Source organism: Ornithodoros turicata, chromosome 1 (assembly GCF_037126465.1).
Source record: "Ornithodoros turicata isolate Travis chromosome 1, ASM3712646v1, whole genome shotgun sequence".
Classification (NCBI taxonomy): Eukaryota; Metazoa; Arthropoda; class Arachnida; order Ixodida; family Argasidae; genus Ornithodoros; species Ornithodoros turicata.
Genome location: NC_088201.1, coordinates 128,551,846 through 128,569,164, shown reverse-complemented (window position 1 = coordinate 128,569,164; position 17,319 = coordinate 128,551,846). Strand labels below are relative to the sequence as shown.

Here is a 17,319-nt window from a genome sequence, read left to right as displayed (position 1 = left end):
CGAGACACCATGACACACATTAATTGCGGGAAAGCTCCTTCCTCCCTCCTACTCATCCCCAGGAGAATATGTGGCATCTCGTGAACACTGCTTTCACTGTGTTACTGGCACCAAATGCCTGTGACGTGTGATTGTGTATGTGTCACACCTTGTTATTTATTTTGCTTCAGGTAAGCAGTTCTTCAATGCCATATGTGAAGAAAATGTTTTGCTATACAAATATGTGGCTGGAATTAGCTTAGGCTTGTGACATACCGTGCTATCCCCAACAAAACTAACCCTGATGAAACACACGAAAAACATTTCTGTGTAAGATAGATGGGTAGAAATACAGCGAACCGGTAGAATGTAGGAAGGGAGTTGCCTCAGGACAGAAGCCGCCGATATTTCGAACAGAGACTGTTCTTCTTCTGGGCACCGTCCTCATCATTGGCATGGTATTTAAAGGGTTAGGTGTGACGTGTTTAAAGGTTCATGCGAATTGTGGGTCAACAGCCCGGAGGGAAGAAAGGTTCCGTACGGGTTTTTACGGCCGGAGTGAATGGCTGCTTTGTTAGAGTGTGGAGGGGATTATGTGAACGTAGTGATCTAGGCTACAGACCGGTTACAGAAAAATCGAAGGTTCACGAACACGTGGACGAAACGGGACAACAGGCAAGAATTGGCAAGCATAGCGAAAGATAAGGAGGTTAGTGGTTACGTGGGGAAAATTCCAGAACCAGCAAAGGTTTTTTTTTTTTTTTTAATATTTGTAATGCAAAGTTGTGGCATGCAATAAAGAAAGTAGAAAGCAGTGGCCATGCATAACATAGCAGATGATAATGGAGGTAGAAGGGAAAAGCATATTTTATTTGTGAAGTGTTTCTAGGGTGCCTTGTGATTTGTTGATACAGGACGGGTGAAGAGCGTTGAACTTGTATATGAGATTAGACTCCCTAACACGTCTGTCACGTGTGGATCTAAACCCGGTTTCTAGAATATATAGTTTAATGTTGTCAAAATTGTGACCAGGAACGTTAAAGTGTTCGGCGACTGCTTTGGGGAGTTTGTTGGACGTGTCGGTTCTGTGTCCGGTAAGGCGGTTGTTCATTTGTTGGCCGGTTTCACCAATGTATTGCATAGAGCAGTCGCCGCATTCAATGCAGTATATGACATTGGAGCTTGTGCATGCGAATGCGTGGTTAACGGGGTGGGTGTAATTGCTCGCAGTGCTTTTGATGGGGTTAGCGTGTTGAACGTGCTTGCATGTTTTGCAGCGCGGGAGGTTGCAGGGTCGTGTTCCCGTGTACGGGGTGCTTGTTTTGCTGATTTTGGCATTGACCAAGGAGTCTGCCAGGTTTTTTGCACGTCGGTATGTCACCTGTATAGGATTTGTGAATATATTGCTATGTCGGTCACTGCTTTGGAGGAGGGGCTCGTGCTTCTGTAGAATGGCTTTGATGTTTGGAAGTGCGTTGGAATATCTTGTGATGAAGCTTATTTGGCACGCGTCAGGATTTTTTCGGTTTTCCAGAACCTCGTCTCGATCGAGTGTAAGTGCCTTGCGACGGAATTCGGTTAGGAGGGAGTCTGGATAGTCCCTTTGGGCAAGTGTACTGCAGAGTTCGTCAAGCTTCTCAGCGTAATCTGTGTCGTTTGAACAAATTCTGCGTAGTCTTACACTCTGCCCATTAGGAATTCCAACCTTACAGTGACGCGGGTGGTGACTCTTGAAGTGAAGGTATTGTTGTTTGTCAGTTGGCTTTTTGTACAGGGTTGTGATGAGGTTGCCGTTGTCTAGTGATATTGTGGTGTCGAGGAAGTTAATTAAGTGAGTTGACTGTTGTGATGTGAACTTTATGTTGCTATGCGCGGTGTTCAGTAGATCTATGAACTTTTGAAATTCATGTTCCCCGTGTTCCCATATTATCAGTATATCATCGATGTATCGAAGGTACACCGTGGGTTTCAATGAGAGGGCGCTGAGAACTTTGTTTTCTAAGAACCCCATGAAGATATTTGCGTATGTGGGTGCAACAGGTGTGCCCATACTTGTACCGTGTACTTGTAGGTAGTGTTCGCCATTGAACTCGAAGTAGTTCAGTTTAAGGACCAAGTCCATTAGAGCGAGTATGGTTTCCGTGTCTTTTCTGGTGTTTGTTGTAGAAAGGGTATTGCAGAGGGCTGTGATTCCGTCGTTGTGTGGGATGTTAGTATACAGTGATGTCACATCAAGCGTGGCTAGTATTGTGTCCCTAATGTACGAGTGTTGTTTATATCTCTGATTATTCTGAGGAGGTGGGGTGTGTCTTGTACATGCGATGGCAGTGTTGTCGGAATATGGTTTAAATAGTGGTCCAGGAATTTCGAGAGTCTTTCTGTTGGTGTGTTCTTATTAGATACAATTGGCGTACCGGGGATGTCAGCCGTATAGAGCTCGTTGGCGTGTACCTTGTGGATTTTGGGCAGTAAATAGAAACGACCTGCGCCTGTGTTTGATGGGGTGAGATATCTGAGGTCATCACGTGTGATGAGCTTTCGTTCGTGGAGGTCCTGTATGGTATGGGTTATTAGCGCCGTGTACTCCTTTGTTGGGTCATGGTCCAGTTTGAGGTAGTGTTGCGTATTGTTGAGTTGCCTCTGAGCTTCAGAAACATATTTATCTGTGGGCCAGATGACGATACTCCCACCCTTATCTGCGGGCTTGATAATGATATCATCTCTGTCAGCTAGCGCTTTGATGATGTCACGCTGTGTTTTAGTGAGGTTGTGACCACGCGAGCTTTGGGAAATACCGCGAAGGATGTCGTTCCTTACTTGTTTAATGTACAGGTCTAATGCGGGTTCTCGGCCGTGATTTGGTGTCCAGGTTGATGGTAGTCGGAGGTCGTTGTTGTTTTCTTGTGTTGTATGAGCGAAGAATTCTCTAAGGCGTAGCCGTCTCGCAAAGTCTGATATGTCTCTGTGGATTTCGTATTCGTTAACAGAATTGAGTGTAGGGCAGAATGTTAACCCCCTAGAGAGGACTTGTAGTTCGTCGCTGGTTAGTGAGCGTGATATATCTATTACGGTGCTTGCGTCAGCGTTTTCTCGGGGTGACTCAGCGATGTTGCGGAGAGTTGTGGTTGTGGTGCTGGAGTTAGTTTCACTGTAGGTTCAGAAATCTTGTGGTTGTGTGTGTGGAATTTTTCATTTCTTTTTAACGGGAAATTCAGACTACTTCTGTCTCTTTTTAGAACCCACCTCTCCTCGCACATTTTCTATTGCACTTACAGGTGCATAAATTGCACTAAAGTGGAACGAATAATTACATGCGGTTCTTGTGTGCCAACGTAACGCATTTGCCCAGAATCTGTGAAACTGTTGCTTTGGGTGCTGGTATGTTGCAAACCATCTCCCCATACATCATGTATTAATTTCCAGAGGTTGCCTGAAGACAGTGCATGTTCATTACTCGTTACTGAGGTTAGGTGGTTAGTCATGCAGTGGCATCTATTTTATTTTACTACATATTCAGCACTGTGTCCCATACACCTGCTCACAGACTTTGTCCCTGATGGTGCACTACACCATGCTCACTACATTAAACTGTCCAGTTGCATAGATTTCTGCTGACACAACTGGATGAATATGTCGGCTTCTGCAAAGTGACAATTACCAAAGTGGCAAAAAAAATAACTGAAATTGTAGAAGAAAGATATATAATAATCTAAATTTTAATAAAAATAATACAGCACATGTAGCGAAGATGCACCTGAAGTTGCATTCTTTCCTTTGTATGAGCTTATTTGAGTTGCATCCATTTGTTCATTGCGGACTTCCTCTTACTGTGTGCTATAGATCAATACAGAAAGCGAGCAGACAATGATCAGCGCCGCTGCTTAGTGTACCACAGATATTTCATCTTGAATGAGCACCTCTAGGTGTGCCTTGCTGTGATATTCTGCTGCATTGTTTCTCAAAAAATAGCACGATCTCTCAGTACAAAGTTGTACAGTCAAACTGCATAACCACACAGTGCAGAAATGCAGCCTGTGCAAGAACTTTTCAGAGCTTGATCGATGGTGTAAACAATGAAAATTAGTCGAGGCAGGCCACAAACATGGACGATACAAGCATGTAAGCCTCGAATGCCCAGTTGCTGAGTTGCTTGAATTATCGTCTGTATTTCACGATATCTGCAATTCAGTAAAGCACGGAAAACCGGAAATAGTCCAAGAACTATTGCATGACTGGAAAACTAAAACAAAAAGTCAAGAGAGTGGTGAAGAGCTGCTGAAATAAAAATTCACTGAACAAGTTTACACAATTGTACAGCGGTGATTATCCTTCTCATGGCATCACACAGGCCTCTTACGTCATTTTAGAGTTGAGTGATGTGTGTCAGAGTGGAGAGCTGTAACTGCATCACTATGCAAATTCTTTCTGAACAAGAAATAAAATAAAATTAAAAACATGTTTGAGAGCTTGCCTGTGTTGTCGTTTTTTGTCCCCTGGTCTCGGGTTTTTAAATTATGAATAAAGACACGAATAAGGAGTGACTTATGAAGAAGACCGAGAGACACGGACACAGAAGGCCTACAAACGGTTTCACAGAGCGTAGTGCATGGTGCAGTCATCCATGTTGTCGTTCTTCTGTCCGCGTCTTTTTGCTGTTTACACACCATAATTCGTACCAACTACACCGCCCTCATAGTACGCTTTTTTAGCGTATGATGTGCATTGGTGGTGGCATTGGTGGTGGTTGGCATGTAACGGTGCGATGATAATGCTAGTGAAATTGTTTACAATGCCAGTATGAAGTCAAGAGAGAAGCTTATAATGAATGAGCATGGATAAGTCCCCAACCAAGTGTGTAAAAGTGTTTCTTCAATAATATACAGCTTTGAACAAATAAGCACACTGCAATTATTGAACAAAATAGCAGCATAGGTTTTTTTGTAGCTGATGTTGCAGCTGTTGTTGTGTGTGTTCTCTTTGGGCCATTCCTGTTTGCTCCACCATTGAAACACAACTATTGAAACGATATAAGACCTTTATTAGATATTTGGTTCATTTTAACATCTATATTTTGTGTACACGGTCTTAATAAGCTGCAAATTCTGAATGGCTCGGATGTAGTGTAATGACATTAAACTGTGGACGTTTATTTTAGCAGTTATGACGTCTCTGATGTCAAGTGCATAATATCGGATGACAAGTACGCTTAATAACTAATGACAAATTTTTACGTTAGGTGTGTTCCCATCTTGTAACATTTCATCTGAGCAAGACACAATCACATCGTAATGATGAATCTTTGTTGGATGAACAGAACAATCAATTTAGTGTGTAATCATTTTGTACAATAATCTTAGATGCTGAAACACAGAAATCAAAGAGGTCAGAGGTAAGCACAGCACCGCACTGACAGGGGTTTACGACACTGGCAACTTCCACGCTCACACGCAAGGACGCCCTGGGCAACATGACGAAAACGGCGTTAAACAAAAAAAAAAAAAGCCGCACACACACGCACACACACAAGACGAGGACGTAAACAAGACAGCACCCTGAGTATGTTTTTCGTATGAGTCGCGCTCCGCAGAAACAAATCCAGCAAAGAGATGCTCTCGTTCCAGATTTGTGACACGTTGAAAGTACCACATCGATTTTTTAAAGGTATAACACCGTAAAAATAATCCTTGTGGGAGGATAAGGCCACCCTTAGCATCAATGTTCTCCCAGGCACACTCGACAACTCAACTTCGGTGCGCCGGCCGCGACCGACCCGACCGGGTCGGCTCCCGACCATGGTCCGGCCACGGCCTCTGGATCGCTCCTCTCTGCTCCGCTGGTACCAAGCGAAGCAGAGAGAGCGATCGAGGGGCCGTGGTCCGGCATACGTTTTGCAACATGGGGACGTTAATGGTCCGTTATCGGCAGCCTGTATCGTACCCCAACGATTTCCCGAGGTGCAGCCGATGTACACTTACGGGTACCTCCTACCCCCCAAACAAGAGTTAATTTGCGCGATTTTTAAAAACAAAATCAATATGTCATTGTAGAAAACTCTTTATTGCGTCATAGTCACAAGATACATGGGTTCTTTAATGCATCCCTTCACCAGCAATGAAAAAAAAAAAGAGTGTTACATTGAAAGTATATAACCACCAGTCCCGCATATGTACTATTTACTTCACAAATATTCACTTAACACGGGCTATATGGAACAGAGATAGAAGTTGGAACTAGTTGCCATTTAAGTTAGACTGTTGAAAGATGGAACTCACTGAAAAGGTTAGCCAGAACATAATAGTAGGCCGGTTCCACGTTAGCTCAGACAGGGAGGCCCCATGGATATTTTATATATACGCTCATCGCAGACGACGATCAACATTGGTAAAATTAAACATTCGAATACTTTCCGTGCAAAAAATCAAGAAATCCAGCCCTGAATTCGATCGTTGCAATTTTGCCGTGTTTGCACGTGTATACATCCTGAGTTCTAAAGGGTATCGGAGTGCAATTGTTTTGTGCTTTAGTATACCTACCTGCCAGCACTCCGAGCGCAAATTTAGGCGCACAGGTGCAACACTGTATCGTATAAAAAGCGGCGAACATGCTCTGTCACGCAGTTTTGTTCAAGCTTCGAGGCTTCTTGCTCTGGCTGTAGATATCTCCGACACGTTCGTACGCAGTGGGGCCGCGTTTTAACGCGCTCATCAGCAGTATACGCCTTTGGAGAAGTTAGATGAAATGCCTAACATCGAGCCATATCCTACCAGAATATATATATGAAATCAAGTGGGACCTTTTTGAGAAATACACGGGCAAAATCCATGTTTATTTCGAAATATGCCTAAACATTTGCCTATTTCAGTACATGTTGCTAAGAAGTATATGCAGGATAGATATATCAGATGGAAAAGCATTAAAAGCTCAGTGAGCTGATACCAAGTATTGGGATCAGGGACATCTATAGCCAGAGATATCAGGCGTCGAAAGTAGGACAAAAGTGCGCGAGAGGGCATGTTCGCCATTCTTTATAGCACACAGCGTTGCACCTGCGCGCTAAAATTTGCTCTCTGACAGCTGGCCTGTAGGCATAACAAAGCAGTATCAAAAAATTTCACAACAATATCTCTTAACACTCGGGAGGTATACGCGTGCAAACACGGAAAAACTGAAAGTTCCAAATTCAGGGCCGGATTTTCTCGATTTTTTTTTGCACGAAAGCTATTCGGCAAAAATGTTGATCATAATATACGATGAGCTTATAAATATAAAAAAATACTGAAGAACCTGGAGGTCGATGGGACCTCCCTGACTGAACTGACGTGAAACCGGCCCGTAACTAAATTTCAAACGCAGTTACACGTAATAAAACGTAATGAAAATTGACGTGAAGTTCCTAAGCTACTTTGGAAATGTAACAGGTTACTTTCAAGTTGTTTTCTACTCAATATATATACTTTTCAGTTATTCACCTGTCTATATGGTTAATTCAGACCTTGCTGTCACAATGGGCGACTCAAGACGCTTCAAAATAGTCTTGATATACAAAAATGATATCAATATCTGCTACGACAGAAGAAGCCTACATTTATGGGCTTCTTTAGGGTGGGATTTGATGGTTTCGATCTCGTAATAAGGCACATGAAAAAGGAGCACAAAGCAAGTTTATGCCTTACGAGTTGTCCCCTACATACATATCGTAGAACCGTGCCAAGTTTTAACCCTGCTACTCAATGCCCTCTATCAGTATCAATATCAGTATCAATTTATCAGTATCGAACAAAAGGAACTTTGAACTTTCTTCAAGTTACTTTGACGAACAGGGAAAGGAACGAGCTCCTCAAGAAGTTACTGGAACTCAAAAGCAAAGAGCTATGCAAAAAGTTGCTAAAAATAGCTAAGCCGGGTAGCCTAGTTACAGTATCGAGTTACTCGTAACGAGTTACGCCCAACAACATGGAACACGTGAACAACTTCAGAATCCGTACTACATGTGTCATGATCGTTCTATACATTCTTTAAGAAAACAGAAGAAATATTTGCGCATCTTTGCTAATACGAGGGCAACATACACACAATTTGGGAACCACAAACTAAGAAAAAAGGTGTGAGTAGGTGGTAACTTCCTTAGTTACCCCCTAAGCCAGCATAGCGTCTGATAAGGGGTGTAAAAAGGTGGTAAAAGAAATTATCATCCATCCAAATTACAACAAAAAGGTGTACACCCCCCTCACTCACCGAATCAGAAGCGGTAACCCTATTATTCGTGGCAGAGAGTAAGGCAGCAGGTAGAACGTTGCAACCTTTTAGGCACAACATATGCGACAACTATTACCTCCTAAAAGGTCTATTTGCTCCACCCTTTATTCTGAGAGTGCAGTACGGCACATGTAGTGTGACTCGTACCCTTGTCTTTAGGAGAAATATTAATAATATCAAGAAGATGCCTTTCTTGTGGCTTTCTTGCTTCAAAGCCTCTTATAATGGATACCTGAAGTCCTTTTAAAAGAAAAACAACACAGCATACCAGATTGTGTTCCTTTCAAGCAAGCATCACAGCGCGATAGGTTCATAGTGTTGTAACCGAAGTGCGGGGTGGATTCTGGAAGAGGAAGATAGCTTGAGGTCAGGGTAACACTGAGAAAAGTACACCACACCACAAGCTGCACACGTTATTGAATACAGACCAAATAGCTAAACATACAGTTTTCAGCATTACATCACAAGATCCGCTAGAAAAATCTTGACCATCATCACTGGCTCTGAGGCAGACATCTGGTGGTGCGCACTTCGGTGATACCTTCATCAAGGCATTATTTCTTTAAACACGCTCTGATAGTGGTCCAGCATGAGATTCTGAATGAAAGATCAGGATAACTTTCATTCACTCACCGTTTCAAAGAAATTGACACATCATGCGTCGATCACACTACGCAAACGGATTAAAGCGGAATAATTTATTCACTTCGGAGGTTCCTTTTTCCTTTTCTTTTTATTTAGAATGACTACAAAAACGAACCTTGAGCTGAAGTCTTCCAGCATTCCAGTTTTGTACGCACGCAGGAGATGGAAAGCACAGCTGCAGCACGCAGTCGTTCTGAGAAATGGTTATATTTCGTTTGATGTCAAATACACAATACATACGATTCCACACTTTACTGAACCATATTTTCACCAAAACGGAGTTCATTATCCTAAAAGCAGCGCATAAACCACAATGGATCACAGAAATCGAAACTATGCGGTGCTGCGCTGCTATGTTTCGAGAGAAGCCTTCTAGAACGGTGTCACTCATATTGAAAAGCATCTATGAGTAACGTTTATCAATGCGAGGAATACCACAAAAAGAAATAGCACTTACCGCTCGATGAATCGCTTAAAAATGTTGGAATTCCTCGAAAGTTTCGGGAGCACGGCCGGATACATTCGTTTCTCGCAGCAAGAGCGACGGGCACTCTGACAGTGCAAACACGGCTGAATGATAGAGGAACATCATTGGCCAGATTTGAAACTGTCGGTTACGTGATTGCATCACTCGGCGCCTGACAATCTGGGAAGAGAAATCCGTTGCTGCACCGCAGTCATGCGACGGATTATAGTGAAGTGATCAGAGCAGCATCGGGGAGCGATCCTATATTATTGTTTACATGACCAAAAGGAGACCATAGCAGGAAATGATCAGGGCACCGTCGGGGGGCTACCTTATCTTCTGAACTGAGAGCGCAAGTTACACGGACAAAGAACGGAGAAACAGACAGGACGGGCGCTAACTTCCAACTAAGTTTATTGAAGAAAAGGAGTAAGAAAGCATAAACCCTTCACAGCACACGTGTCACATTCTGGGCGCACCGGTTCTGAGCACACCGGTTCTGAGGAAGATCAGTTCCTTTTCGGTTAGAGATACAGAAGGTGTGCTAACGCATACATCTTGATGGTTATTTATCTTTTCTGCTTCTATTATTTCCCTTGTTAGTTTAGTCTTGCTTCTTGCGATGATATGGCAATCTCGATAGATGGGTTCACATCCATGAGTGTTACAATGATAAGCCAACCACCCTTCTTTTTTCTTGTTGTTTACATGGTTCCGGTGTTCGCGCAAGCGATCATTGATACATCGCCCTGTTTGGCCTATATAACATTTTCCACAAGTGAGTGGTAACTTATACACCACTCCTTCATCACAGGGAACAAAGGGATTTCTGTGCTTGGTACTGCATGTGTGCGTAGCCTGGGGACAACTCAACTTACTGAGCTTACTTAGCTTTTCTGGGGCCGAGAAGACAGCCCTTGCTCCTGCCCTTTCACCAATCTTTTTTAGGCGGTGCGAGATGTTATGCAGGTAGGGAATGACAACTACTCTCCCTCTGTCGGGGTCGGGTGCCGTCAGTTGATTAGGGCCATGAGCTCGAATTTGCCTGAGCAAGGCTTCAGCTACAGATACCACAACATGCGTTGGGTAACCTGCTCTATGCAACCTTTCGGTTTGTCGTTGAAGACACTCTGCCATTTGATGCGGGCAAGACTTCTGCAACACATTACGTAGGCAGTACTTGACAATCCCTCTTTTAACTAACTTTGAATGCGCAGACTCGTAAGGAAGGAGTGGTTTGTTTGCTCGCGGGCAGTAGGCCCAACACATATGGTCTTGATTGAAGGTGAGAGTAATGTCCAAAAACTTGATAGAACTGTTAACTGGCAACTCATGTGTAAGCTCTAATGGGCTTAAGAAAGTTTGAACCTTGGATATGGTGTTCAGTGCTTGGGACTCAGGGTTGGTAACATTCCCTCTGATGACTAACAGATAGTCATCTACAAAACGGAACGTTTTTATGACACCCTCACTATGTAGAATACTTGACATGGACTTATCTACATCTGCCAACAAGAGATCACTGAGCACTGGGGCTATGCAAGATCCGATACAAACTCCTTTCTTCTGTAGAAACGGTTTCCCATCCCAGTGAATGTATGTAGATTTAAGATACATAATTAGAAGCTGTACAAAGCCTGAAGCAGATAAGCCAGCTGTGTTCTGAAAAGCGACAATCCCAAAGCGGTCAATGTTAGCTTCAACACAAGAAATCAACATGTCATGGGGCAGGGAGTAATACAAATCTTTGATGTCTACAGAAAAGGCATAAAGCTTACCCTCAGACTGAGAGCGAGCAAAATCAAGAACTCCTTCCGAGTTTTTAACAAGAAAAGGATCCTCGATATCAAGAAGTTTTAGCTTCTCCTGGAGAAACAAGCCAAGAGCTTTCTGCCAAGTACCCCTCTCTGATAGTATTACCCTAAACGGCATCTCGGGCTTGTGAGTCTTGGCACTAAAAAATACATCCAAAAAGTCTTTCGATGCGTTCGAAATACTCTTCAAAACGTTTTTTAGCTCTTGTTGCTGGCAAAACTGTACAGGATTCTTTTTTAGGCGTGATATGGAGACTTCTCTGTGACAATTAAATACAGAGTTTATGGCACTATCACCTTTCTCTTATCTCTTACCTTATCTTCTCTTATGTTCTACCTCCTCAGTCCCCACACCGCTGGGAACCAGTCGGGCACTATCGCCCGTTCAGGAGCCGAAGCCCCCATTGAGTTCCCATTCTTTTCCCGAGGGTTTGTGCTGCCTAGGCTTTCTGTTTACATAGCCTACAGTGATCAAGCACTTGCACACACGTTGCGAACATGATATCAGCTCGAACGCGTATAAAAGACACCTGGAATGCCCTAGCAATCGAGAGGCTATCTTGATCGTTGCAGTTCACCATACAGGTCGCACAACAGACGATCAACAAGCGATGGTCGATGCGGATGAAGTTATTATACGCAACCACAATCGACGACCGAATACCGACAAAAGTACTGCTGCCTTTGAAATAACATGGCATACGCTCTCTCTGTACACTTTTTTAGCGACCATATCAACCATAAGTCGCATAGCTTTTCGTTAACAAATGCTAAGGCAGGCCCAACCGCCGATTACAAACACCCTGATCCGCAACCACCTGCAGCAGCACCAGCGCCACCTGAACTTTTCTTCCGTTAACAGCCTCATAATAAAAAACAAACAAACGAGAGCCTTCCTCTTCGGAGTCCTATCGTCTGCTACTTTCTCCCTCCCCTCAACCATCTCGTGACAATGTGAATAATGCGCATGCGTCGTGGTCAACCCTTTGGACAGCGCTTCAGAGCCGGAGAGATCACGTGATCGATTTAAACCTGACGTCACTAAACCAATGATTTAAGTCGCCTGGTGAATACGGGTAGAAAAGTGCATTGCCAAGGTGAGGGGCAGCGGAGTCTAGCCCCCCACGGCACGCGAGCGCCACGGCGCAGCCACAAACGATTCGAGAAATTAGGGACCATAGTTTCTCCGAGCGGCGCCGGGCAAGATCGGTCTCGTTACTCCTCCTCCGTGCGTCCGTTCAACTCCTTTGCTCTCCTGCGATCATCCTATCCGCGTTTCCTTGTAAAATTTCTATCGTTGCAAATGGGATGCAGCGATGTCCAAGCGTGATTCCAGATTTGAAAATCAAAGCTTACACGTCACAGGTCAACTAATTATCATATATGAAATTCGAACATTTTCGGTGTTGGCCGACGTCGTTTCGGCGAATCAAAGCCACGCTTTAGCCACGTTTTGCCTAGCATGGTGGTCGCGTCGGAGCAACACAAATGAAGTGGCGTTGTTTGGGTTATGGTTAGTTATGGTGTGGTATGGTTAATGCTTAACTCACTATTAAATGACTATTCTTCGAAGGCGTTGCAAACGTGGAGACAGCGAAAGCTGCATAAACAAGAAACCTCACCTTCAAAGCGCTTCCATAATATGTTTTGAACCTCCGCCATTGAAACATGTGTGATAATTTTTGCTGTTACCCACCTGCTTAGAACGCAGCAAACATAGGCAAACATTTTTATAAGCTGACCTCGATCCACATTCTGATCCCGGATTGGTTGAAGAGCAGCCCATGCAGGCGGGAGAGTGGGCCTTCCTCGTTGATGCCACGACACTTGTGAAAGATATCGCAGTATCCATTGTTGTTATTGCATGCCGAACCCGGTTCTTTTCGCACACCGCACACGGGTCTCAGCTGCGGCACATGACAAGGATTCACGCAACCTCCGTTGGAATCTAGAAGACACACACATGCACACAATGAACAGAGTAATGGTTGAACAGAGTAGCAAGATGCAATCAAGCTGGTGTGTGGTCGAAGAAGGCAACATATCCTTGAGCTTGAGTAGAACGGATAGAGACGAAAACAAGTAAACGCACGTAGAAGGCTCACAAACCAGCAACGACGATCTTATGTTGAATTCCAATGGCAGAGTCGGAGCAAGTGGCAGACTCAGCAATGGAGCGGCTTGATCTGGTCTAGAGCAGTGTTTCCCAAAGTGTGGTCCGCGGACCCCTGGGGGTCCGCGAGGGTGTCCGTGGGGGTCCGCGACCGTCTCTCACATTTCAGTGAGGATTTTCGTCCCCACAAACACGCGCTCGTACATGCTGCACGATTTCCAAACACCCAGAACTTCCAAAATTGCTACAAGAATGCTTCAACGGCTAGCTTCTAATTTCTGATAGAAAAGTCCTGCAATGCACGTTTGTCCGCGTCATACACATACAAACAAGAAGAAGAAACCAGTCCGGAATCGTTTCTGAAGCTGTATCGAAAGCACGCAGCAGCTGACGAGGTTGCAGGGTATGCAGTGGCTAGCATGGGAAATACAGTGCGTCATATCGTTTTGCTTCGAGTTCGAACTGAGTGATAGTGTTCCTCTGTTTAGCGCATTTTATATTTGGCAGCCTGCGGACCTCTTGCAGCGATGGTAGCAATACACTACTACTGGTGGTGGTGGGGCTGGGAGTGGGGGGATGGGGTGGGGGTCCGTGAATTGGTTCTCATCGCTTCCAGGCGTCCGTCACCACCAAAAGTTTGGGAAACGCTGGTCTAGAGCAAGTGATGCGAAACTGCGACTGGAACACTTGCACCGAACTTGGAGTTTAGCCATGGCCAACCTCTCTAGATGTATGGCGGCCAGAGATGGAGGAAGAAGAGGGTACTCATGTTCCACTACAACACCATGTTTTGCAACATGAAGGTTCTCCTGATCTCCCAACGTTGCCCTGGTAACGCCTGACTCATCGCTTTCTTCAAGAAAGATAGTCGTCAACGTACGACCGACGCGAAATACCAGTCGCGGCGAAGCGGTCATGTTAGCAAAGCAGATACAGCAAACAGGAAGCGCGAGCGACAAGTGATATATCACGGAGACTTCCGTTTGAATCTGCCTATTTTGGCGGAATGCCGCTCCAAAGCTCCCACTGGAAGACTTCGGCACTGTTCCCAATCTGCCAATGGACCTCTACCCGAGAAACGTCATCATGACGCTGGTATACAAATTGAAACCGAAAGAAGTCGGAAGGGGAGGGCTGGGTTCCACGAATGGGCACTTGTTCGCTGCCTCTATTGAAAGAAAAGAACGACCGCACCTGAATGACCGTCATCGTAATCCAATCCTCTACCAATCCTCCACCTCTTGGTGGCGCTGTCGAACACAATGACGTCATTTGTTTACGAACAGGGAGAGGTCTATAGAACAGACTTGCTTCGGAAGCGCTCCGAATCTGCCATTGCAATTCAACATTAATGCACACAGAGGGATTTATACATATTGTTGCTGGCTTTCCCGCCTCGGTGGCTCAGTCGGTAGCCTGTTCGCCTTCTGATCCCGAGAACTCGGGTTCGAACCCGGCCGAGGACGCCAGCAACGTGGTGGTAAAGTACAAGTTGCTGAGACACGCCGTCTTCCGCGAGGGACGTTAAATACGGGTAGCCGCGTGGTGAGCTTTCATCGCACGTTAAAGAACCCTCAGGTGGGCAAAAGCAATCCAGAGACCGATCGCTGTGGCGTCGCTCATGATCTCAGATGTCTCACGACGTAAACACCCAATTATTATTATTTAGTTGCTGGTTTTTGAGCCTTCCATGTGTGTTCACTTGTTTTCGTCTATGTCCCTTGTCCTCAAAGATATGTTGAATACAGACAAACAGAAATGCAGTATGAATGTTTAGTGTTAGGTATCAATACTCGACTCCTTCAACAAAGGCGTCTCGTCCCCTACAGTCCATAAGACCACTAAAGCTACCCGATGCGACTAATGCTGAACATGTAAACATGCGTGTTCCTACCCAGCAGTGTGACGCTCCTTTAGGTCGCCTCTTCCGACAAAATGCCAGCTGCATGTTGAGCTTGTTTCATGTTAAAGTGGAACTGAAGTGCAAAGCTTTCTCTTCCTGTGAATGAAAGGTCTATCGCATCCTTCGATTTACGACTGAAAGAACCCTGCAATTTACGCTCTCTCTCTCTCTTAATAAGGCCTACAATGCGGTGACCGCTCTCATTGGTCTTCGCTAACCAGTTGTCAAATCATCGCGAGAGATCGTTCGAGGAGACCAATCCGAGGCCTCTCCTCGTCATCGAGCTTCTGGAGGAGAAGAGGGAAAGGGAGTACATTGCGGTTCCGTTCGCCCATAAATAACCAACGATGCAACGGATGAATCCTGTTCCTTTTGTGTTCGTATCAAGGCAACGACATCTTTCATAGCGTGACGAGACCTTTTTACTCTTTAGCGCCTCTTGAGAGGAGCAAGGGAATGACACTTACGACGGATTCCATCGGGAGAGCAATTTTCTCATTGCGCTGTATGGGGTAGAACACTGCGCGAGCAATATGTGAAGCCACATTTCAACGTGACTTTCTTGTGACCTATTGATTTTTTGATATAATGGTTCAAGTCTAAAAAGTTGGCGGCGTTTGCAACATCTGACGTTTTTTGTTTGTAAACAGGGAGGAGTCCATAGAATCTGGCACAGCATTGCCGCTGTTGCCTTGTCACCGCGCTACTAAATTTTCAAAAACGCCCAAAACAAGCATGAACAGTGCAGCGTGATTATGAACACTGGCTTCCAAAAACGTAGGGTTTTTTAGCCAAGACAATGTAGATGCGGGCGCAGTTGACGCATCACCACCACAAACGTTCTGCCCTGCCCAGCGCCCCCCCCCCCCCCGGAAAAGTCCTGGCGGCGCTGCCCTATCGATTAAAAGCTCAACCGTATGGAACACCTGGTGCTCGGAGCTCACCGAACTTGTGTCTTTTTCGGTCCCACGTCTGCTCGACCTGCACAAGCACGCTCTTTTCACAAGTTTCTCGCTGCATGCCTTTGCGATGCCATCCCACAGGCGTATGGCGCGGCTGTTTACCTTCGCAATAGGTACACTTGCCGTGTCACCTTCGTCACTGCTAAGCCGCGCGTCGGCCCTCTGATGCGTCGGAGACTTCCCAGGCTAGAGCTTATGGCAGCTCTCTTGCATCCTGATGAGTCAACACCGTCGCGGACACTTTCTCAATCGCAAGCGACAACTACAAAGCCCGGAGAGACCTCATAATTGCTTCCTGGATTCTGACGACACCTTCGCGCCTAACCTCTAAGCCATCAGACCATTATAGGGATCGCGCGTGAAAAACAGCGCAAAGAAGGGGGAAAAGCAAGTGCTTTTGGAAACCGGCCTTCTCCTGGAGCAGGTGGAGACATTCACATGTTGCTGGGCAAGTTTTAAAACTGACGTATTTGTATCTCTGTCGCGTTCCTTACCATGGTTCATACTAACCAACATACTGTGTGTCCTTGTGTTCAGCGATTGAGTATTTTTTTTGTGCATTTCCCTAGGAAAGAGGTACCGATCAAACCTCCGCCTAGGCAGGGCAGCGAATAACGTTACAATAATAAATAAACAAGGTACACAGCAATACGACATATAAATACAAAAATTCACAAAACAAACAAAAATCAGCACATGGTGCAAGAAAAAGTGCAAATATAAGATGGTATGAGCAAGGTCTAGTTGCCACTTAACGGTCGCTTTAGTGTGCCCACTGAACTGCTCGTATCAATAAAGTTTTGGTACTCGCTGAAAAACGTTGGAAATAAAAAGTTTTCTGAAGTTCTTGTTTCGTATTCAGCGCCACTATGAAATAAATCTGTTGGGGCTATACGTGGCCACTGCGAATAAAAAACGAGCCTTTTATTTCAGTAGACCATAAAACACACCTTATCAGTTTTTGAATAAAACGTGGCGGATATTAAAAACGAATGTTTTGATTAGCACGCAGTGACAGAATGCCGAGGAGACAGACACCAAACGCCCACAAGAATCATTCAAGTTACTACACGAAGGCTGTGCACGCGTGCTGTTTCGGTTTTACAACAATTTCGAAATTCCGTCCAGGGATCCCGAGATTAGTCTGGAAAGATCCCGAAATCCCTGGACTGCAAAAGTGG

General features: G+C 44.9%; 1 protein-coding gene across 1 annotated transcript in view; it reads right to left on the bottom strand.

Moving 5' to 3' along the window:
* LOC135379006 (uncharacterized) overlaps positions 1-17,319 on the bottom strand; it is a 28,658-nt gene that overhangs the window by 10,679 nt on the left and 660 nt on the right. Inside the window, exons 3-4 of the mRNA XM_064612235.1 lie at positions 12,903-13,108; positions 10,225-11,380 (exon numbers count right to left, since the gene is read on the bottom strand). Coding sequence (XP_064468305.1) covers positions 10,225-11,380; positions 12,903-13,108 — 1,362 coding nt within the window. The remainder of the gene's footprint in view (positions 1-10,224; positions 11,381-12,902; positions 13,109-17,319) is intronic.